This window comes from Phacochoerus africanus, chromosome 1 (genome assembly GCF_016906955.1).
Source record: "Phacochoerus africanus isolate WHEZ1 chromosome 1, ROS_Pafr_v1, whole genome shotgun sequence".
Taxonomy (NCBI): Eukaryota; Metazoa; Chordata; class Mammalia; order Artiodactyla; family Suidae; genus Phacochoerus; species Phacochoerus africanus.
This window is the reverse complement of record NC_062544.1, coordinates 117,103,248-117,126,727: the sequence shown is the minus strand read 5'-3', so window position 1 is coordinate 117,126,727 and position 23,480 is coordinate 117,103,248. Positions and strand designations below refer to the sequence as shown.

The 23,480-nt window shown below is 44.1% G+C and overlaps 1 protein-coding gene across 3 annotated transcripts in view; it reads right to left on the bottom strand.

Annotated features, from left to right (window-relative positions):
* The window catches only part of CACNA2D3 (calcium voltage-gated channel auxiliary subunit alpha2delta 3), a 795,368-nt gene that overhangs the window by 173,594 nt on the left and 598,294 nt on the right, over window positions 1-23,480 (bottom strand). For all 3 annotated transcript variants that reach the window (XM_047777080.1, XM_047777060.1, XM_047777070.1), the window contains exons 17-23: window positions 14,962-15,045; window positions 10,077-10,148; window positions 9,754-9,815; window positions 8,361-8,428; window positions 3,760-3,805; window positions 3,503-3,600; window positions 1,402-1,495 (exon numbers count right to left, since the gene is read on the bottom strand). In XM_047777080.1, the coding sequence (XP_047633036.1) occupies window positions 1,402-1,495; window positions 3,503-3,600; window positions 3,760-3,805; window positions 8,361-8,428; window positions 9,754-9,815; window positions 10,077-10,148; window positions 14,962-15,045 (524 nt within the window). The remainder of the gene's footprint in view (window positions 1-1,401; window positions 1,496-3,502; window positions 3,601-3,759; window positions 3,806-8,360; window positions 8,429-9,753; window positions 9,816-10,076; window positions 10,149-14,961; window positions 15,046-23,480) is intronic.

Genomic DNA, 23,480 nt, shown 5'->3' with positions numbered 1-23,480 from the left:
CTTGACAGCTCAGCCTCCCTCCTGTCACATGGTGAACCCATCACCAAGTCCCGGGAGTCTTACTTCCGAAGCATGCTACAAGTACATCTCTTCTCTTGTGCCCACTGCCACTGCCTTGGTCCAAGTGGCAATCCATTGAAATGTTGTAGGAGACTTTACTATTTTTCTTACCCCCATTACACTCTTTTCTCCACACAGAAGTAAAGGGATTGTTTTTAAAAATGCAAATCTGATCACATCCTTCCTAAAATCTTAAAATCTCCTTCTTAAAATTTTTCAATGTTTTTCCAATATTCTGGGTGAAAAACCCAAAATCCTTAACCTGATTCCCAAGGTTCTGAACCACCTGGACCCAATGTGGCCTTTTCTCCCAATATCTTCCAGCCTGCCCTCTACACTGCAGCTCTATTGGCCTTCTTTAAATTCCTCAACGATGCCTTGGCACATGCCATTCCAGTTCCCCGGAAACTAGTTCCTACTCAGAAAAGCCTTCCCTGTCTTCTACCTCCACTCTACGTCTTGTTACAGCCTGCATGTCTAATTTTCCTTCAAACAGTTATCACAGTTCTTACTCATGCAGCACAGGTACCATGCTGGGGAGGGTTATGTTTGACTAAGTTACCTCCATTTTACCAATATTTAGCCCAGTGTCTAGCACATAACAGACACACAATCAACATTTGATAACTAAAAGAATGAAAATGAGAACAGAATGAATGACACACCTGATAGAATATACGAAAGAGAAGATAAAAGAAGGAAAGGAGCTAATAAAGAATAGAAAAGGAGAGAATGTACAATGTGAGGGTATAAGAAAAAAAGGTATTTTTTTCTTATTCTTAATTGTTAATAGCCTACTTAAAAAAGTAATAATGATGATGACAATAATAATAATAAGCTACTGAGGCAATTCTCACCCTAGTCTTTGACAACAAATACCCTTGCATGCCCTCCTCCCCCTACACCCTCCACTTCAGAAATAAGCCACAGGGTTATATCTGACACCCTAATGAAATAGAGCTCTCACTTCCCCATCCTCCTCACGACCTAGCCTGGCCCAGGTCCCAAGTTCCCTCCAGACTGTGAAGTAGAGGGAGACATTGCAGGGCAGGAAGCAAAATACTCCTTCCGCCTCCCTCTCTCTCAAAAGTGTCACCCTACCTCAGCATACCAAATTTCATGTAATGTTAAAACTCAAACAAATTACATGTCAAACCCAGGAGCTTGCCATCCAAGCCAGAGCCGCTAATCTGCTCTAGCTCTTGTGGTTTGGAGCTTTGGGGAAAATTAAAGAACTTTAACACCAGGCTCCTAAAACAGTTTAGTTCTTTAAACCATAACCATATTTCGGACGGCTTGTGGGGAAATGGCCATGAAAGGGGGACACGTGCAACCACTTACTCAGATTTGTTGAGGGCAAGGCTGGTCCAATAGGCTTCAATGGGAGCACTCACCACAGCATCAAAAAGGACTTCCTGTATCAATTCTTTATCACCTGTTGGGAGGGAGAGACTGGAGAAGATGGCTTTGGCTGGACCCCACATTGTAGCATGAGGTACACGGCATTCATTTTGCAGTATCTGCAAACTTCTTTCTCATACGGTACACTGCTTTATGTGTTAACCTCCCACCAGCTGAAAATACAAAACATTTCTGACACCTGATAACTGGCAATACAGAGACCAACCCCCCCAAAGCATGTGGATGAGAGGATAGTAAATGGTTATCCTGTAGTTTTCTGCTTTCTCTCCCCACGGAGTAGTTCATGCCATGGACCAGTGTGCCAACTCTGGGATCTGGAGGTTAGATCCTCAGAAAGTTTGCTCTTTTCATCCCCATTTCTGTCATCTATCAAAATCTGCAGTTCTTCAGGGCCCTGATCTCAGGTGGTTGTAAGAAGGGAAAGGGGTATGATGCTTAATTACTCCTGGGACTCTAATTTTGTGATTTCTTCCATTGAAGAGGATTTTTTTTCCACTTTAAAGGAGGGTATCTGTCCTAATCCAAAGGGATTCTTGAGAAAGCTCTGTGGAAGAGGAGGCTATCATGAGTCTAGCAGAGATATCCTAAAGCCCCATAGCTTTATCATCTACAGTGGGCCTGTTCTCACCTTGGCTGGTGGCCAAGAAGACAGTGGAGCTTTGTTGTAAAAGCAAAAACTAAAAAAAACTCATCCTCAAAGAGACAATGGATAAACTGAGATGTAGTTATACAGTGGGAGGCTACAAATGCACTAAATGATCAACCCAAATCTCAAAAAGATAACATATAATGAGTGAAACATGAGTTTTGGAATAATATATCTTATGCCATATTTTACCATATCTATAAATCTTATTATAAAAATAATGAAAATGATACACACTATTTATGAAGATACATACACACACATGGCATATGTATAGTGTAAAATGCATGGGGATGATGAACAAATACAGGATGAAAATTCTCTCTGGGAGCAGAATGGGACAGCATAGGGGCACTCAGGATGTTCAACATGATCTGTTTTGTTCCTTAAAAAGTACCTGAAGCAAATATGGCAAAATATTAAAATTTGACAAAGTTTGGTAGTAAACGTAAGTGCTTTTTTTATATCATCTCTCTACTTTTGTTTTTTAAATGTCTTTCAAAAAGTCAAAGAAAAATGAAAAATTGGGCTCATATGATGTCTCTCTGTTCCTTTCTCTACTAGAGCATTTCTCGAAAAGTACATCCAATCCATGAAGATGTGGTTGACATATGGAAACTTCCTTACACCTCTCATAGGGCAATGTGGTTATTCTATAAGATAATATATGTAAAGAATACTTCATGTCACTGAATCTGTTAGGAGTAGGGACCAGGCTCAGTTCCGGTGGATTGATTGCCCCCCTTTCCCCCAACGCCCATGCCCAAACTTTAGCTGCTGGAACTAATTTACATTTGTCCAGGGACTGGTCTTGCACTTGGTGAGCATCAGGCCTGCTGCTGTTCTCTCCCTACCCTCCCTGCACCTGCTACTGGCCATTTCTGACTCACTGAGCTCCCTCAGAGGGCACTTGTAGGAGGGAAAGCACCAGAATAGACACCTCAAGAGACAATATGTCACAGTGGCAAGCCCATTCTGGAGAGAACCAGGAAACCTAAATTATGACCTTGGATGAGACAAGTACTATTTCCAGCCCTTGTTTCACATTTATAAAATAAAACAGCAGACAGTGATAGTCCCTTCCCAGTTGTAACATTTTCATCCTACTCAGGTACATGACCAAATGGTTCAGTATGGGGACAAATCTAACACAAAGGGTTACATTGGGATTGAGGAGTCTGCATGACTTGTAGTAACCCACATTCCTTCTCCTGTTGCTACAGGAAGCAGAAAATTTGACTGTATATAATGTGCCTGAGCATCTCTGACAAAGCAAAGCTTCCCTTGAAAAGTGAAAGGAAGTATGGTTTTCAGTTCACACCCCCTCCCCCAACAGCCACATGCACACACATGTGCATCTGAAATCACACTCACATTGGAGCAGAGGTTCTTTGCCTTTGAGATAGAGTTTAATAGCTTCGAGTTGAGACAGATGACGGTGCTCTGGGTGTAGGTCAGTGTTGCAGTAGGACCTAGGAACATGACATGGCCCAAAACAAGAACATGTATCTATTTATAGCATCATGTGCCTTTGCCAATGAACTAGGGGAACTGGGCAACGGACTACTGGTAACTCAAAATCAAAGAGTGCAATGAAGACCAATGCGGAGGAAGGATTGTTCCATTCTTACCATTCGTCTGCCAAGGACACGTCGGGATGTTCTAAGTCATGTAGCCCTGGAGGTCAAGGAGAAGGGCATCATGAGTAAGTACCATCTGTGTAGGGCACTGACCCCCTCATCCTCTCATGTGCTTCAAGTGTTCTAGGGCAGTGACGTGATGTGGATAGGGGGAGTAAGGTAGACATTAACTCCAAAGATATGTGCCTAGGAAAAGGGACTCTGCATGTAGGAAACAAGTTATTTTCTCTGGCAGAACCTTCCCCCACTTGCACCTCACTCAGCCACCACTGAAACTTCCCCCGGCTGAGTGCCCTAGGAAAACCTTAACTCTCTGATATAAATGATACACCAGTTAGTCCTAGGAGAGAAGCTTGGCAAGATGGTAGAGATACCGAGTTTAAAGTCCCGTACAGTCTGAGTTAAGATCTTGGGTGGGCCACTAAACTCCTGTGATATAAGAAGGTTGCTTTACTTTTCTTAATGTCAGTTTCTACATGTGCAAAACAGGAATAATAATGGTCCCTAACTGACAGGTGGTTGTGAGGGTGAAATTATAGGTTGAATGATATGAGACTGCCAACACTCAACTGCTTTTTGACCAGCAAAAATTGCTAGTTGTTACAGGATCCTAAGTATAATGAGTCATCAGTCTGGAAAGGTAGCTAGAAGAACTGAAGCTCTTAGGGAATTGGGGATTTTGTATAGAATGCTTGAGACACCCTGACTCTGTGAAATCATTCTTTCCTTGATTCTTCATGTGATGTCATTTTGATGAGTCATCAGAAGGCACACACTTCTGCGTGACAACTTCAGGAACTCCAATGATTGAGAAAGTCAGGTTCCCAAGTGACCAACAGTGTCTTAGTACACTAAGGATTTCAGTTTTCTCCTCAAATACAAATGTGTAAAATAAATTGTAAAGTACCAGACCTACCATTACAAACGCCTGCTTGATTTTATAGGAAGTAGGGAATAAATTAGAAAGACTATCATCCTATACGTCCCCGGTGGCCATATCCTGGCTCCAGCTCCTACTGGTTGAATGATATTGGGAATGCCACCTCAACACTTTGTGTTACACCAGTCAGAAGGTGCAGGTGATAGTGTCTAACTCACAGACCACATGAGAGGGTTGAATGGGATAGTGATTAGTCCCTAGGACAATCTCTGCATCCATCCATCCTTTCCTCCCTTTCTCTCTCCCTCCTTCCCTCTCTCCCTTCCTTCTTTCCTCCTATTCTTCCTTCCATATATTTACTGGGCATCAACCATGTGTCAGGTACTATTCTCAGCCCTGAGAATATAGCAGCAACCAAAACAAAAATCACTGGTGCCCTCATGGAGTTCCCATCATGGCTCAGGGGTTAAGAAATCCACCTAGGAACTATGAGGTTACGAGTTTGATCCCTGGCCTTGCTCAGTGGGTTAAGGATCCAGTGTTGCTGTGAGCTGTGGTGTAGGTCACAGACATGGCTCGGATCCCGTGTTGCTGTGGCTGTGGCGTCGGATGGCAGCTACAGCTCTGATTAGACCCCTAGCCTGGGAATCTCCATATGCTGTGGGTGTGGCCCTAGAAAAAGACAAAAAAGACCAAAAAAAAAAAGTCTGAATTATGGAGTTCCCATCGTGGTTCAATGGTTAATGAATCCAACTAGGAACCATGTGGTTGTGGGTTTGATCCCTGGCCTCACTCAGCGGGTTAAGGATCTGGCGTTGCGGTGAGCTGTGATTTAGGCTGACAGCTTCAGCTCTGAATAGGCCCTTAGCCTGGGAACCTCCATGATCCACAGGTGAGGCCCTGGAAAAGACCAAAAAAAGCCAAAAAAATAATATAAAATACTTTGTAGTGGCAGAAAAGAGATGCATAAATAAAATTAAAATACACAGCCTATCAGTAGTGAGGGCTAAGAAGTAAAAGAGAGTGAATGAAGCCAGGAGAAGGGGTAACAAGAGATGGGGAGAGATGAGGTAAAGTGTCCTTGTTAACCTGGGAGTCAGGGATGCTTCACAGTGACAGTGACTTTAAGCAAAGACCTGGAGGAGGTGAGGGGAGAGCCATGTAGTAACTGAGAAGACAGTGCTCGTGGCAGGAGTAACAGGTGCAGAGGCTTTGAGCTGGGATCTCACCTTCTTGGAATATTAATGACATCAATTCTATCTGTTTTTCTAGTTTCTGTTCTCACTGACCTTCATCTACAAAGCCCTCTCTGCCTATATTTCATTGGACCGTTGATCAGACCCTGAAGGCAAGATCTTTTTGATTGCTTCCTCTACTAAGTTCCTAGACCTTTAAGGAATTATGATTATTCTCTCTCACAGCTCTGATTTTGGACAAAATCACATCTACTATTGATTGATAATGCTGGCCATAATGACATAAGCTTCAATTTATTGACAATTACTGTGTACAATATATACAAAAAAATAAAGTGTCCGGGAGATTCAGAAGGGAAATAATTTCAGCAGGTAGAACTACAGCCCGTACATTCAACCTCAGTAGCAACTCCTTACATTTTGAGCAAAAGCAGCCTGTTCACCATCTTTGTAATACCTGCCACTGGCAAAGCAGGTTGAAAATTCCTACATTCTGTGGGACTGCATTCAGAATGGATGGGACTGCATGGGAGCTCCTTCAGAAGCGTGGTTGCCATTCCTAAGAAACTCCTTTCTTCAAAACAGAGCAGAACGGTAATCACACCACGGCCATCAGATGACAAGCCCCTGTACTAGGTAGCCCAGGGGAAGCAGCTTTCTCAGGTTCTGTCACTCACAAAGTTGGCAGGATTGTAACCCTCTTATTTACAGAGAAGCAACAGAGAGAAGAGGATCTGACCTCATGTGTATAGATAACCAGACAATCTCCCCTTGCTGGGAACTCAAAACTAATTTCTTGCATAGCTGGGGCAGCTAACTCTGAAATTCTCTCTGTGTGAGCTCTTAGCCTAACAGAAGATGAAAGCAACTAAAGAAATGAAGAAATGTGTGTGGGGAGGGGGTAGGAGAAGGAAAGGAGGGAGAGAGAAAGAGAAAAGAGAGAGGGAGGGGCAGGCCCAGATATTGAGGACTCACTAAGGAAACGAACACAAAAGAGGCAAATAATCCATTGATAACCTCTCCTTCTACTGTTCTAACCATGAGCTAAACCTCAGTTTGATCTCAGACGGCTTAGATGTGAATTTTCTGTCTTCAAAAGCAGTGACATCCATAGAGCCACACATGGTTCATGGGGTCAGAACATTAAAGAAGTTAAAAAAAAAAAAGAATCCCTGAGAATACATCCTGTTGAGCTCTTGCCCAAATCACAGAGTTGCCTGTTTTCTCTTGCCTTTCTCTGGGAAGAGAGAACACGTGATTGATTAGGTCTGCGGTGGGCACACTCAGGGCTCTGCCCAGGTCATGATGACCCCCTTCGCTATCCTTCCTGTTCCTTAATTCCTCACAATCGGTTGAGAGACAAAAACCAACACCTGTGAAACAATACAGGGACACTCAGTAGTGGACCAGCAGGCTGTCTCTAGAACCTGACATCTCAGAGATCTCCAATTTCCTTCTTCATTCTCCACTACATCATCAGCATGAGCCACCAGGAAGTCCAGCTTCTGGAAGGTCAGCACACTCATTCATAACCAGTTCTAAGTCACTGAAACCTGACTTTTAACTGACCTTCCAGCTCTTGGCCATGCTCCCTGAAGATACCCACAAAGAGCACTGGTCTTATCCAACTCCTCAGTCAAAACGGAAAAATCTAACACCCAGGTTGGGCAAATGACTTACTCAAGGACACTGTGGGAGTGCAGGCTTTAAGAGGCCAGCCCCATGCCTCCCTGTGGGCTGGTGATATTAGGAAAGAGAACATCTCTGAGCTACTAGGTTGTTGGGAGATGAAAAGAAGAGCATGAGTGTGCTAGTGCTTTTAAAGTTTAAAGGGCTGTGGTGTTCCCACCGTGGCACAGAGGGCTTGATCCCTGGCCCGGGGACTTCCATATGCCACAGGTCTGGCTCCCAAATAAATAAATAAACAAAGTTTAAAGGGCTGTAACAACTGCTACTATTTACTGAGAATTTCCAGTGCACTGGTGCTTTATGAAGACAAGAAGATCTGGGGATCTCAAGGTGCTACTTATTCCTTCTGATTTATATAAATCACTTAAATGATCACATTTCCCTTGGACCCAGGCTGCCTTGAAACGGAAGTGAAATTTGTGGCTCAATTGTGTTGGAGACTAAGACTAGCATACCTTTGTTTTCTTTTTCTTTTTCTGGCTTGGAGTTTTTACACTAATCCGTATTTGTCTTGGTCTGGTTTTTATGTATGGGAAGAAGTCAGTTGGTAGATGGAAGTTCCTGTAAGTTGCCTCAACAAATTTGTGGATGGAGGCAGAAGATAACTAAATGAAATCATAAGGAAAGTCATCACTGGTTGGGATTCCTACCATTCTGAAACAGTCTAGGACCACTAAGTAACATCAAGTCAGTAATTAGTTGAGTCAAATGTCCAGGGATTAGAGAAAGGGTTGGATAGAGGAGTAAATTCTTTAGCTAACACAAGGGCTGGATTCAGGGCTTTCATTCCACCCCTGAGGATAAGACAGATGAAGGCAGCATCTTACCTTCTTCAACGGTTACGTTCCCTCGGAAGAAGTATTTCCCATGGCCTCTGGAGAGCGCTACACCTAAACTGTGCAGAGAAACAAGGCAGACTTTGAAAGCCATGATATCAACTGGAATAGACTTTGGGCTAACTTTTTATTTCCATTTTCACATTTCCATTCAATGTTCTATAAACACATTTTTTCAACAATTTACTTTCAAAACCTCACTGATTATAGTTGGTGTTGGTCTTTCTTAGGTTCCACCCACTGCTTCAATGTAATTTCTGATTGGAAGTGCAGCAGCAATAGGCAGCTTCCGTGAGTGTTTAAAGAGGTGTGGCAAGCTGCTAGGAGCCCTTCTGGCAAGCCCCTCTCTCGGATGCCCTTGCAAGGGCTACATGCCCTGCTTTTAACTATGACCTGACATATACTTGCCCTACATTCAGCCACACATGGGTCTTTCCAGACCCCACAGTTTGGCACTAGGTAAAATTAACCCCTTCTCAAGGGCAAAAATGAACACTTCCACTGCACTTGAATGTGGCGACATGATCATGTTGGGGGCCTCTTTGCCCAACTCTCTCCTTCATTTGATAGATTTTCCATACTCTCACTCGCTCAATAGTCTTAATTTAAGCTCCTTTCTGTTTTCACTCCTCGACTACTCTGATACCAAAGGGAATCCACCCATGATCCCTGGCCATATATGACGACAATGCCATATTTGTTTTTAAGATGAATCTATAGTCAGTAAATTCTTTCTTTTCTGAGCTCTCTGAGGCACCAGTTCAGGAACATAAAGAAAGCCCACTAAAATAACTTTTTACGAAAAGCATTATCACACTAAGTTAGTAGCGGGAGACTTTAGAAAGCCACATACACTTATGGAAGCAGGCAACGGGCCAAAGGCATTTTTCAGGACGTTACAAAGAGAAATAACAGGATTCAAACGCAGACAAGCACAGAAGGACAGCTCAGAGAAATTAAAATGGAAGCACAACATGTAAGGATGGATGTGCTACCTCCAAGTGTGAAGGATTGTTTTTTGATCATGGAAATAAAAGGCAAAATGGAACTCACTAGGCAGCAAGTTAGATGGTTAAGGACTCTGATAACCCTCTGAATTTATCTCTCCACCCTTAGTTGGAATCCCCAAAGCTTATTTGCTTGATAATGAGATGCAAAGCCATGACAAATTGAGTGAGTTCTCCTAGGTGAGCCTGAACCATCTTCCCCCTTCTGGAAAACAAAAACAAAAGCAGCCTGGGAAAAGCCCCTTCCTCACTCTTTCCGGCCTTTCGGCAGGGTGTTTGGTTATCTTCAGATGATGAGCTCTGAGAGTGTCAGCAGGTTTTGTACAAACACAACTGATGGGTCTGATGGAATGTCCATGTATTATGGTCAGCTCTACCTGAAAGGAGTACCCTTGATGTCTGTATAATAGTAGTCATTTGTCATCACCAAAACCCGTTTCTAGATTGAAAAAAAAAAAAAAAGTCGTAGAGAAAAGAAAACATGGTTAGTCTGCTAGGTGAAGTTTTCAGAAATAAATAAAAATAAATGGACACACTATGATCAGGTTAACAGTACTACATGAATCTTGTTTGAGATAAGTAAAGACAAGAGAAAAATGATCTCAGCGAAAGATATTTATTCCAGATAGAGCTTTCAAAGCTAATTTTTCACAGTGGTTTGTTTTAAATTAAGCAGCAAGAATGTTTCAGAAAAATATACCCCTTTGTCCACTGTCTTCTTCACCTCCATGGAAAACTTCCCCGTCTTTCTATTCACCATGGCATTTCGTAACTAAAACGATAAAAGAAAATCGGGGTTAGCGCTTCCCAGGGTTACCATACTGTCTTGGACAACTTCAGTCCTCCAGCTTGAGAGCACATTTGGTGGCTTGTGTGTGATGGGGCGGAGATGTTTCCCCACCGACTCTTGAGTACTTTTGCGGTAAGTCTGCATACTGCACTCAGACCTCTGAAATGGGGCTTCGGAAGAATAAACATCCAAATGCTCTGTCCAGGGGGAAAGGGGTTAACAACAATAAATAAATGATCTTCGACTTCAATTTGGGGTACTCGTGTAAACGTCTGGGCAACAATGACCAAAAAAATGCCTTTGCAATGTTGATTAATCCTGAGAACAAATGCCCAGCAAACACTGAAACACTCAAGAAGCAAGCATGTCTCTGGGGGCAAGTTACATTTTCAAGAAGGGTATTGGTTTGTCATGGAGAAATCATTTTTCAAAACATAATCAAGTTAAAGATATTTTCCTACACAGTAGTTTTGTTGTTGTTGGGTTGGTTTTTTTTGTTTTTTTTTTTTCCTTTGGTTTTGTTTTTAAAGGCCAACCATTTGGAAGACAGGGATTAGCTTTTCATAGCATGAATCATCTTCAAATGCTCTAGGAGAAATCTGGGCCAGTGCAAGGTCTGGCTGAGACTGATGGGCAGTGAACAGGGCAGCCCTGTATCTGATTTTTGGAGGTCCCATCCGGGAATGGTGAGCCTCCTCCCTTCCCCCAGCCCAGGCTGATCTCTGCTAATTACTTGTGACCCTTCCAAGAGTTCAGAGAAGGCCAGCAGACACAGTGATGAAAGATGTGCCGTCGTGGGCACCAATAGGAGACGATGGGGAGGCCGTTTAATGAAATAGGAGCAAATGCTGACATGCCACAGCCTGTTAGGAAAGCTCTTTCCCAGCCTCAATGCTTGGGTTTTTTTGTTTTTTTTTTCTTTTTCTTTTAATTCTTTCCCCTCTTTTCTCCTTTGAGGAGCCTGAATAAGATCTGGCCGATAGAGAACTGCAGTGCTTGCAAGCAACCTAAATTTGATGCAGGGCTGTCGAGATTTGGGTTCACATTCCCATCTTCTGTGAGAGAGAGTAAAAGCATAATTTTTAGCTGGAGGCATGTATAAAATAAAACATATATTTTACTCTAGATATTTTTTAACAACACATAATGGGCATTTCTGGAAATATTTTCCCATTTTAACTTTTGTGGTTTTGGATGGGGAGAGCTGGTCCTAATTAAGTCTACTTTCTAACTCTTAAGAACGGCTCGATTTATCTTTGACATGGTTTTCATTTTTCCTCTTTCTGGTGCCTGCCTAAAGCCATTTGGGACCTTCCCCTCTCACATTCCCCAGGCAAGTCAGAGATTAGGTAAGCTTCTCCATGCCTCCGTGCCACCCCACCCCCAATTCCCAGTAGCACAGAACAATCAGCGATGGGGCCTGGCAGGGTCCAAGGCCAGGGTCACTGATGCTTTCTAGAGGCAGATGCTTAGAGGATTAGTCTAGCCTGTCCTTTTTATTCAATTATAATGGAAATAAATTATATTTATTGAACACCCACTTGTGAGGCCAGATAGCACTACAGTTCAGATAGATTCTGGGGCCAGAGCTTTATGATGTTAAAGCTCTCTGTGCCTCATTTTCTCTTTTTGCAAAACAGAACTAATGACAACACCCATCTCATAAAGTTGGAGTAGGTATTGGATGAGAAGAGTGCAGCATGCCCTAAGCATTCAATAGCTGTCAGCTGTACCCCATCATCACCTCGCCACCACCCACCATCATCTTCATTGCCATCCTCCTCGCTTTCCTTTAATGTCACACCCCTTTCAAGAGCTTAAAATATTAGGATTCAAACTCCAGTTTGTTTGATGAAGATAGCACCTCACATCTTTTTTGCAAGGTACACAGGGTCTATGTAACAAACATGACCATTAAATCCAACCAGAGCCTCGCTGCCAAGAAAAGTGGGATGTGCCTTCCAAGAATTTCTCTGTAGCTGGGCAGACTCATGCTGCTTCTTTCTTGGCACCCTCTGCTTGTCTGGTCTTTCCCAGATCTTGACCTAAAGTCTGCCCTCTGCTACTTGTATGCAAACCCCACTGGTGGGCATATGGGCATGCAGGACCTTGTGCAGCCTTCACAAAGATGCTTTGTATAGATTCCAGAACTTCCCAATCAAGGGAGTGTAAATTCCTAGGAGAGAAATGGTGACCTAGGTTTTTCCAATCAAGCACATTGGTAGTGAAGGAATTCATGTCTCAAATTTACTTTGCTCCCAAGGACATAAGACAAGAGACTCAAACCGGAGAGACAACTAGAGGCCAACTGGTGAAGAATAAGAGCACTAAACTTGCTGGAGGTGTGGGAACTCTGAGGGTGGACACTCAGAACCCAGTCCTGGGAATCAGATGAAGGTGAAGGACATCACACAGGCTAGGAATCCGATGACAAAGGAAGAAAAGGGTAAGGAAACAGAAAGCATTCATCAAACCATTGTTAGTAAAAGGAGATATCAGCTCATGGGAAATTAATTTGGGCATAGGTGATGACTGGACAAGCAGGGTACAGATGAGCCAAGTAATAAATCTCTTCAGGGAGTTCCCGTTGTGGCACAGTGGAAACAAATCTGACTGGGAACCATGAGGTTGCTGGTTTGATCCCTAGCCTCGCTCAATGGGTTAAGGTTCCGGCTCTGCTGTGAGCTGTGGTGTAGGTCGCAGATGCGGCTCAGATCCCGAGTTCCTGTGGCTGTGGATGTAGTGTAGGCCGGTGGCTACAGCTCAGATTAGACCACTATCCCGGGAACTTCCATATGCCACAGGTGCATCTCTAGAAAAAAGGCAAAAAGACAAAATAAATAAATAAATAAATAAAAATAAAATAAATCTCTTCAGGTAACCTGCAAAGGAGGAGAAGGAGTATCAGCAAGGTGTTAACTAGCAGAGGACCTGCTTCCTGGATGTGGAGACTCCCAGGTAAGAACGAGCATCAAGTCTGCCTCCCACATTAATTAAGATGTAAAAGATGAAGGGATGGAGAAGTATGTTGATGACAAGGTTCAAGCATTCTGCAAAAGAAAACAAAAAGATCCAGGGAAGTCAAAATAAAGCAACTGATAGAGTAAAGATGCAAGAGAAAGGAAAACAATGGAATGTGCCCTTTAAAGTTTCATGAGACAGTTTAACAACTGACATTCATTAATGAGAAGGTTACTGGAGGATTGATGATGCTGAGAATAATTCTAATAATAGCAACTACTCACAGAATGCTCACCATATCCACACAACGATGTAAACACTTTTACGTCTTTCAATATAGTGATACATTTAGTATTCACGGCAGCTCTATGAGGTAGGTACTATTGCCATCATACCCATTTTACTGAGGGAAAAAAAAAAAAAAAGAACAAAAACCAAAACTGAAGTGTAGAGAAGATACTTGCTTGCCTGAGACAAACAGCCAGGAAATAGCAGAGGTGGGGTTTGAACCCAGGCAGGCTAATGCCTGAACTGCATTCCTCATGACTATGTTAGCAGGCTCCTCGGCAGGAGCGGGCAGAAAAGGTAGGACATGTGCATCAGGTGTAGCACAATCAAAGGGGCTGGACATGACTCTTGATGCCAAGGTTTAAAGAACAAGAAGATACAAAACTCTACCAGGTCACTGAACTGACATGGCATGAGGTCACTGGCACTGAGAAAAGAGAATGAATGAGTGAAGAGCTTATCCAACAGCAAGGTTATTTTGTCTAAACTAGGGTTTAAAAAGACTGAGTCCAGATGAAGAAGGAACTAGGTTAAATTTCTAAAACAGATATGTTCTCTTGCATTTTATAGTCAAGGAAAAATCTCAGAGATTTATGCTCACTGAGACATCCAGGATGCAGAGGATGTGAAGAGAGGAAAAGCGAGCAGCAAGAGGACTGTGATGCTAGCCATATTTCTGGAAGCTGGAGATCCCAGCCTGCAGGTTTCAAATGGTTCCCCTCAACATCCCTTTGGAAGCAAGATGGAGGAAGGGATGGAAATGTTGACTCAACGATGAAGCTTAAGAAAGGACCCCAGAGAAATCAGGGAGGTGTGGGCAGAGGAATACAGCCTAGGCATAGAGACTCCATAGAGAAAGAGAAGAGTGAGGGTCCAGACAGGAACACCTGGGAAGCGAGGATTTAATTAAGGACAGTCCCCCTGGATTCACAAAAGACAGCGTGTCTAATGAATCTGATTTACTGAGGAAGGGACAAGAAGACTGACGGGGCTACATCATGGGCATAAGGAAAGCCTTTGATACAGTCCCAGGGCTGAATCTGTGTGAGAACCAAGCATGTGTTACTGCCATGTGGCCCAGAAGTGGGCAAAGCCGGGATGGCCCCAGAAGGAGGGCGCGACCAAGCAAGAGCAAAGGCGTTGTTCCGAAAAGCCCTGGAAGGACATCCTGACAGGTGAACTTTGCCCCTGACTGTGCAGCTGCTTAGCCAGGCTCTAGCCAGGCTCTCCTGAGGGTGGCAGGTCCCACCAATAGCACTGAGGAAGAGTCTGGATCAATGGGCTACAGAAGGGACCTGAGCCCAGAAGTGGATGGTCTTAGAAGACAGTGCAAAGCAGGCACAGGGGCTGGCCCGTTTGCAAGTGGACCTATGGGCAGGAGAGCTATAAAACTCCAAACTTGAACAAGGGCCCATTGTCTCTGCATCCCTCTGGTGGCCAGGTGTCCTTCTGGTGGGCCTCTCAGCTGGCTCCTGGGCAGCCTCCAGGTACAGGGAGGGTTACAATGGAGCTCCTCCCTCACCGGGCTTGAACATAAATCACTTACCACATCATCGCGGTCTTCCCACTCCACCTCAGACAGGTCAACGCTACTGTAGTTAGGCTTCCTCCGCTTTTTGCCTTCTTCATACTGGCAGGAGGGGAAGAGAAAGAAGACAGATGACAAAACATTCCCTTGAGATCACGGGCAACCTTCATCATCCCAAGACCTGGTTTGAGTCTGGGGACTATGACGGGAGGGTCCTAGAGAAAAGCGCAGCAGGGGCTTGGTCCTGGAGTTTTAATGACAGGAAAGTAGAACTCAGTCACCTGCAAATATGTGTTTCCAGCTGGGGTGATATACAAGCTAATTCTTTGTCTGACATAAATTTACCAGCGGACTCCTTACCTCTCAACACACCAGATGCGAAACCGGGTTTTGTTTCTCTTTATCCCTTTCTTGGACATTCTATGTGTGGACTAGAACCTTATTCCTCTACTCTAAAGCTTTTAAAATCCACCCTTTCATGACACAGGAAAGGCATCTTACACAGTTCACCAAAATGCAGCTAGAGCTCTCTATGGTCTATAGGTCCCCCATCTCGACTTCCTATCTCAAACCTACTTCATATTCCTTGGCCAGAAAACAGAAGCATTGGCTTCCACATTTGGGCTCAATGTTCTGGCACCATTTAGCAGACACACAGAACCTTCTACCTGCTACACACAGGTCATGGCAGGGTGGAGCTAAGCACAGCTACTTGTGCTGGAATACATGTGGGTAGTAGGAATCACTGCCAGATTTAACAACCATTAAGGCATTGCTCTGGAAAAGCTGATGAGTGCACTAATAACAGGGGAAGCAGCTTTAGCTTTTTTCCCCCTAAATCACTGGTGTTAGTCACCCAGAGCGTCTATCATTTTATAAACTGGACTGTCCTCCATCTGGACGTTCCTGTGTCTTGGGCCTTTAATGCTGGTTGTTGGGATGTTTATAATGTAGGAAAGCCTGCCCTCTGCTGCAGGCTCAGGAGAAGCAACCCCTCTGCCAGTTCATAAGGTGTGTCTGATGGCATAGATGAAAAAATACATATTTCTGAATAGTTTTTCTCTTTTTTGCGTTCGTTTTTAAATTAATCATCTTTTGATTGAATTGGTAGGATTCTAAGGGAAATGCAGCATCACTCCAGGTATTTGAAGACCCCCACCCCAGAGGTTACCATTTTGGATACCGCTTGGCTACTATGGAGACACGTGCTAAAGGCACACAGTGTGAAGGAGAAAAACCGCTGCTGGTGTTGAACCAAACAGTGGAAAAGAGGCCAGACAGGAGCGATCTCCCATCACTATGAAGCCAAACAGAGCCCAGAGTTCCTCCTTGCTCCTCTCTTCTTGCTCCTGGACTGCATTTCAAGAATCTGAGACGTCTGTAGAGAGGGCCCACCCTTACCTCCCAGGAAGGCCGCCTTGCCTCCAAGGGCCAGTGGGCTCTGACCACCCCAGCCTACGGCCCTTCCCCTCCCTTCTTTCAGGTTTCCAAGTAACAGACGTTCACGGTCAGTTTTATGACATCAGATCCACTCCAGATGAAGAGGAAGGGAAGTCGTTCCCTCAGAAGCCTCTGTAAATGATAGCAGATTCGCAGTTGGATCCTATTATGGAAAGTTCGCTGTGCCTAGAAGCTTTGGCCCTCAAGAGAGCCAGCCTTGGGCTGAGTGGGTGGAACAGGAAAGAAGTCACCAGGGTTGTCACCCTCTTCTTAAGGTGAGGAGGTGAGATGGGGGAGGGCACACGATGCTAAGAAGCACAGTTATCCCCCGAGGACCTAGAGTCGGACATTCACATTCTCAGACCTCTATTAACTGTACTACTAGACTGCAAGTCTTATTTTGGTAAGAGCCCTTCCTGGGAACCACTAGGCACCCCAGAAATTCCTGCAGCCCAGCTTCTGACCATTAAAGGCAGAACTTTCACAGTTTCTTGGGTAGCCTAATGCTAGGTCCATACGGTCTTTTGGAGGAAGTTCTTCCACTGGTGACTTCAAAATCATCCTTTATTAATTTATTCAACATTTATTGGACATCTAGCAAGTGCAAGATCCTAAGAATATTAGTGAAGTCAATTAAATAGGGCTTCATTCTCTCCTGAGGATAAACCTTCTTGCAGTTTATCACCCTTAATGCTGCTTGCCTACAGTCAGTTTATTGCCCATCATGCCTATGGGAAAATGGGCTGTAGCAAGTTAAATATCAAGTTGAATAGCAAGTTAAATAGATCACATGTGGGGGAGAACACCCCCACCCACCCCCAGCCCCTGACCAAATTTTCATGCTAAGCTTCGTGTTATTTCAACTGCTACTAAAGAAATCCAAAAAGACCCCTAAGGGCCATGGCACCAAATGTTCCTTTATCCTCAGAGAAAAAGTGTGGCCCTGTCTTTGTTAGATGAGGAGAGCACAATGGTTCTGCCACTTTGTGGGCATGTGACACTGAGCAAGGCATCCAGCTGCTCCAAGTTTTCTTTTTTTCTCAGTTACAATGAGAAAAGCAGCAGTACCTCCATAGCAAAGGTTGGTTGAGAGGATTAACTAGTTACTGTGTGTAAAATGGCAAAAGCACATTCCCAGCACAGCATGGACTAAGCTCTTAATACATATGTAGCTGGTGTGAATCCTGAATGTCATATCCTTCTTGGTGATGAGACAGGCTCATCGTAAATAACTGGTTAATAGGTCATTTCCTTGATGGGAAGAGAGACCTGCTCAATAATTTCAGGTCACCCTCGGGGGAACCATAGGCAGGCAGAAGATGTTCGTTAAAGATGGTAACGTCAGACAGACACACTCATGTGCCTCCTCTTGGTGCATAAGATACTTGTGTACCAAACGTCAAGCTGGGACTTAAGACTCTCCTAGCAGAAAACCTCAGACCTGTGCTAAAGAACCCAAATCCTTTTAGATGACAACTGGCAAAAGCGGAATTCACAGAGAGCCCTTGGCTTTTGACCATTCCTAGGTGTTTTCCTTCATTTTTTAAAATAACCACTCAAGAAATTCAGTACATTGCACTATTGGTATTCAAAAAACTGACAGAGATAGAAAGTGAAAGGAAGAAAGATTTCCCAGCTCCTGGTCTGTAAGTCCCTATATTCCCAACAAGTCTCCGTAATGGAACCACACTGGAAGAAACATGGGACTGGGGAGACCCCTCCTGGAACTCTATTTTCAGGAACACTCTTCTACAATGTCTGCTTAGTTCAATGTCTGTGAACTAAGTATGAAATACTTTCTATTTGGGTCTTTATTAATGGGTAAAGCTCCTTAAAATATAAACAGTAGTGGAGCAGAGGGACCACTTTGAGTGAACAAAGGAAGTCAGTGGACTAGTGCATAGATAAACCAGGTCAAGGGCAATGCATCAACTACAGCATGATGACCCTAAATCCACATTATCTTTTCTCCCATTAAGAAAACTTACTAGATGGCTAGAGATTAGACCTCTATTAGGAAGACCCATGGGCTGTGGACTACCACCACCCATCCCCCAAATCTTCCACAGTAATCACCTTGGTTTTCCCACAAAGAATTCCCTTGGATCCCACACTCAGTACATACAGTTTGAGTGAAGCCAAGAGCATCCTGGTTCAGAAGCAGACTAGTGACCTGAGCATATGAGGGAGACCCACAACTCTCCAGGACACAGTGATTGGCTCAGGATTGGGGAAATAACTCATGCCAGCCCAAATAAGATTCGATCTTGGAGGCTTTCCTCACTTTGTCCAGGAAAGGAGTTCATCATCTACTAGCATCACAAAGGCAAGTAGGACATGAACTTGAGCTCTGGGTGACCATCTCTGCCACTTCTTGGAGAGGGCCTTCCTCAGAATGAAGCCAGTGCAGATAAGACAGAGAAACGTCATGAAGAGAGCTCTGCAAGCATAGTGTGCATGCCTGGATCAAGCTGTTCCTGAAATCTTTATACCCTTGGGTGTTCCATGTACCAACACATTCTCTCCACATTATCCCCCTTCCCTTTTTATAGATTTTTTAAAAAAAAGCTGGCTTGGGTTTCAAGTGTAAGTAGTCATTGGAGTTCTGACTTGTTTATATTTAGTGTTTTTCTTTTTATTTTCTCTCTCTCTTTTTTTTTTTCTTTTTAGGACCACACCCTCGGCACATGGAGGTTCCCAGGCTAGGAGTCTAATTAGAGCTATAGCTGCCAGCCTATGCCAGAGCCACAGCAATGCCAGATCCAAGCCGCATCTGCAACCTACACCACAGCTCACAGCAACACCAGATTCTTAACCCATGGAGCGAGGCCAGGGATCGAACCCACAACCTCATGGTTCCTAGTCGGATTCATTTCCTCTGCACCGTAATAGGGACTCCCTCCTTTTTTCTTTTTAAATGAACCATTTTTAAAGTACATTTTAAGTGAAGTATTCACAAACTCTGGTACTTTATGATTATTTAGGAAAATGTGATTTGCAAAATGCCTCACCGCTAATCAAGATAGTCAACTCTGTATGAGCATGGCTGATCCCTTGTACCTGCTTTCCCTCTGAGAGGACATATGTGTGGCCATGGCATCAGAGAGCGACAGAAAAAAAAAACCCTAAACTCTAGAACCTCTGACTCCCAGGCCAGATCTCCCCTCTCCCATGGGATTTGGCCTGGGACGAATCCCAGGTCCCCCAGCCGCACTCCCTCTTCCCCTTCGTGAGGATCTCGTTACTGGGGCTGAGGCATCGGATATGGCATTTGTTAGTGTATCTATAAACTGTAACTTCCTTTGAAAATGTGATTAACGAATTGCAAACGGTTTCCAAAGGTTTATAAACAGATACTTTGAGAGCCACGGGTAGGTTTGTAGTTTTTGGTGCCTGTTTTATGAAAAAAATATGTGGGGGAGAATTTAATAAGGAAAGATATTCTGTGCTATGAAATACTTTGAGGTGGAGTTTCAAATAAAGGCCAGATGTGGTGAACACACAAACCAGCCTGTGGCCTAGGAGGACGGGGCAAGAAGGGCACCCATCTGAGGAGCCAGTGGAACTACTGGGGTCGGCCATCAGTGCCAGAACCTTCCCGGGCAGTGTTTAATTGTCTGGATATGAATGCCCCTTTGCGTTACCTGCAGATTGACTGTGGAAGCAGTATGGGGTGGGCCAAGGTGATGGCCATATTCGTGTGGGTTTGAACAAAACAAAAATGCTTTTGCTTTTCCTATATTCTTTTGAGAAGGACTAGAGGAAGTCAGCCACATATACCCATGTAGCCTCTGTGAAACAAGTATTGTGTGTGCTAATAATTGATAAATGTACGTGCTGCTCCATGCTGCCAACAGGAAGGAAGGAGATGGGGGTGGGAGGCCCACAACTGGAGAGGAAGAGGCCTTGCCCAAAGCAAATGCCATCTGGAGAAGGGGTGTGGCTGGGGGCTGGGAGTCAGCCTTTGTCTGGGCAGATGTTTCTGGAGGCAGTTGCGGTCCTCAGCTGGTGAACACCTTTAGCTCCTCCTCTGAGACCCTGAGTGTCCTCTTATCTCAGAGGCTGAAGTGGCCGTTTCGGGAGAAGGAAGGGAGGCACATCTTTCCTCCATGTGCAAAAGAGGCGACCTAATGGCTTCTGGGTACTCTGTTCCTTCACTCCATTCATTCATTCTGTCCATCCACATATCCAAAAATACTACTGGACACTGGTTATTTATCAGGCCTCCAGCCAGGCCCAGGTGAACCTTTGGAAAGCCCCAGGAAGCTATCTGAGAAGGAGCATCTCCTGCCCTCCAATTGCAGAGCACAATTCACCAGCCTAGTTAGGAAAGCAGGGTAAATCCAGGGTCCTGGAGGGGGATGCTGATTTTAATCAGGTCTGCACCTACAGACTGTTTGCCCCAGGCTAGAGTTCATTAACCTAAGCCTGCCTTGCTCTTCCACAGGATGGAGCTAAGATCATTCAGTTCATAGGGCTGCCATGAGAAGCGAATGGGCACAGATACAGTTGAGTACAGTGTTTGTCCTGAAAATCAGGGCTGGACAACCTTGGCCAGTACTAATAAGTGCTGGTGTTGCCCCGACTGATACGATATGGCAGCCCTACTCACCATGCGCATCCCTAGAGACCACATTCACAGGGTAAGATGACTCTTAACCATATGGCTTTGTATTAACAGTCCTTTAAAGAGGCAGTTCAACCTGGTTTGGAGGCCCACTTTTCTCAAGGTCAAAGGGAAGGGTCTCAAACAACGACATGGTCCCAAGACCAAGTGGCCAGGTGGGCTTGTGACAGGCTAATGGTCTCTTCCTCTAGAATTCACAAATCATGGATTCTGTCACACCATGTCCTGCCTCAGAGGAGGTGGCTGTAAGGAAAGAAAGTCTCAATGGTCCATTATCTGCCCCTGCTCTCTTGGTTACAATCTAAATGGTTTAAGTGTTGGCAGTTTTTTAAGTTTTTTTTTTTCCTCCCCTGATTTTACATGTAACAGCGGCTCATTGTAGAAAATCTGAAAAATAAAGAAAAGTGCAAGAAATGAAAAAAATATTGCCCTTGCTACCCCAATGCAGAGCTCTCCACCCAACATCCTACTATCTTTCTCAAAGGGCAAGGATTTTGAAGTAGTTACTGTTTTCAGTTTTCTAAGTTCGTTATTTCTCCAACAAGGAATTTATAAAATGTAGCAACCAATCTGTTCTGCTTTCCAAGTGACTGCTTTCAAAAACAAAAAACAAACAAACAAAAAAAAAACATATTTTTTTCTTTTCTGCTGGCCAGCTTTCCCTTCACTCCCTATCATTCTTTGCGAAGAGGGTAGATTTCTTGTGCCAGGCACAATGCTAAGTGCTGTACATCTCTCCTGTGATTCTCACAGCTCCAAGAGAGGAGTAAGGCTTCACAAATGGGAAAACGCAGAGCCCAGGGGAGTCAGTCACTTGGCGGCGTGGCAAATGGGCTGTAGAATCAGGATTTCCTCCAGACTCTGCTGGTTTCTGAGCGTCCGGTCCTCTCCACTCTCTGCACTGCCTCCCTTGGGTGGTCACTTCTCACTAACTCAGGGCAACGCTGACAGGACTGCACAGAGCAGGTATGTTAATGGTGGCAAAACCACCTTGGAGGTTAAATCCTACCAGCTAGTCTTGTCTCTGTTAACAGTCAACTCACTGGGGCTGCCTTGAAACGAACCTTGATGGCCAGGGATGTGAGAATCAGCTTTAGGTTAAGAATGACTATGATATACTGAGTGAATGCAATAGGCTAATATCATATTTACATGACGCCCAGGAACCAATACCCAATTAAATGCCTCAGAGAAGCGTGGTAGTAGCTAATGGTATCACTGATAAAGGATTTCCATCAAAAGAGCACTGGCCCCTTAGGTTGTGGGACTCCACAACAGCTCAGATAAGACGCACAGCAGAATATCATAAGCATTAAGGCAGGAGAGAATTTCCGATGAGTCTATATTCAGAAATGAAATCCTTCATGTTCAGGGGAAGATAAGACGCCTAGATGCACCTGAGGGAAAGAGGGCCACAGGGCGTGTGTAAAGGCGGCCGGAAGGTGGGAGAGAGACAATGAGGGCATGTTGAGACAACAAGCTTTTTCCTTTTTCTAAAAGGTATCATGCTCTTATTAATTAATGTTTTTAAGTGTCTTGAAGATGAAAAGTTCTATGTGCTCTCCCCTAGTGTGATTAAAAAGTCCTTTTGATCACTGTAAAACTATAACAGCTCTGGTATTTTTTAAAAAAACAACAATTAACCCAGCTGCTTTGAAAACCCAAATGACCTTTATCTTAATCAGTGTCCTCAGAGTCGCTGGGAGTGAGTCACGTGTGCTGTGTGTGGGGAGGAGGTGGCCAGCTCCCGCCCTGCCATCACCATTTTTTTTTTTTTTGGATTTAAAATCTCCTTCTCCAACAGCCAGTCTGTCCTTTAAAAACAAGCTCGTTGTAAAAATGAACATCATGCTGAGTGGTTGGGCAGGAGGAAGTTTTTGTGCCAACAAAGGGATGGGGAACAGGGGACTCTGATGTGAAAGGAGAGAGGCATCTCCAGGCCTGCTGACTCAAGAGAAAGAGTGATGCTAAGAAAAGGCCGTCTCTCTGCAGAGAAGAAAGAAGAGTGTATATGAAGGCTACACACAAAATAAAGAGGTGTATGGATGCCTGGAAGGCAACTACACGGATAAATTGGACACTTTTGAGACAGAACCCTCTCTGAAGCTTCCAGTGCAGTTTAGGATGAACGTACACATGCTACTGTATATGAAATAGATAAGTAAGGAGAGTTCCCTGGTGGCTCAGCAAGTTAAGAATCTGGCATTTTCATTGCTGTGGTGGGGCTTTGAGCCCTGCCGCAGGAACTTGTGTGTGCTGTAAATGTGGCCAAAAAAAAAAAAAAGATAACTAACAAGGATCTATCTATAACTAAATAAACAGATAACTAAAAATAGATAACTAACAAGATAGCACAGGGAACTCTACTCAATATTCTATAATAACCTACATGGGAAAAGAATCTGAAAAAGAATGGGTATATATATCCATATAATCGATTCACTTTGCTGTACACCTGAAACTAACACAA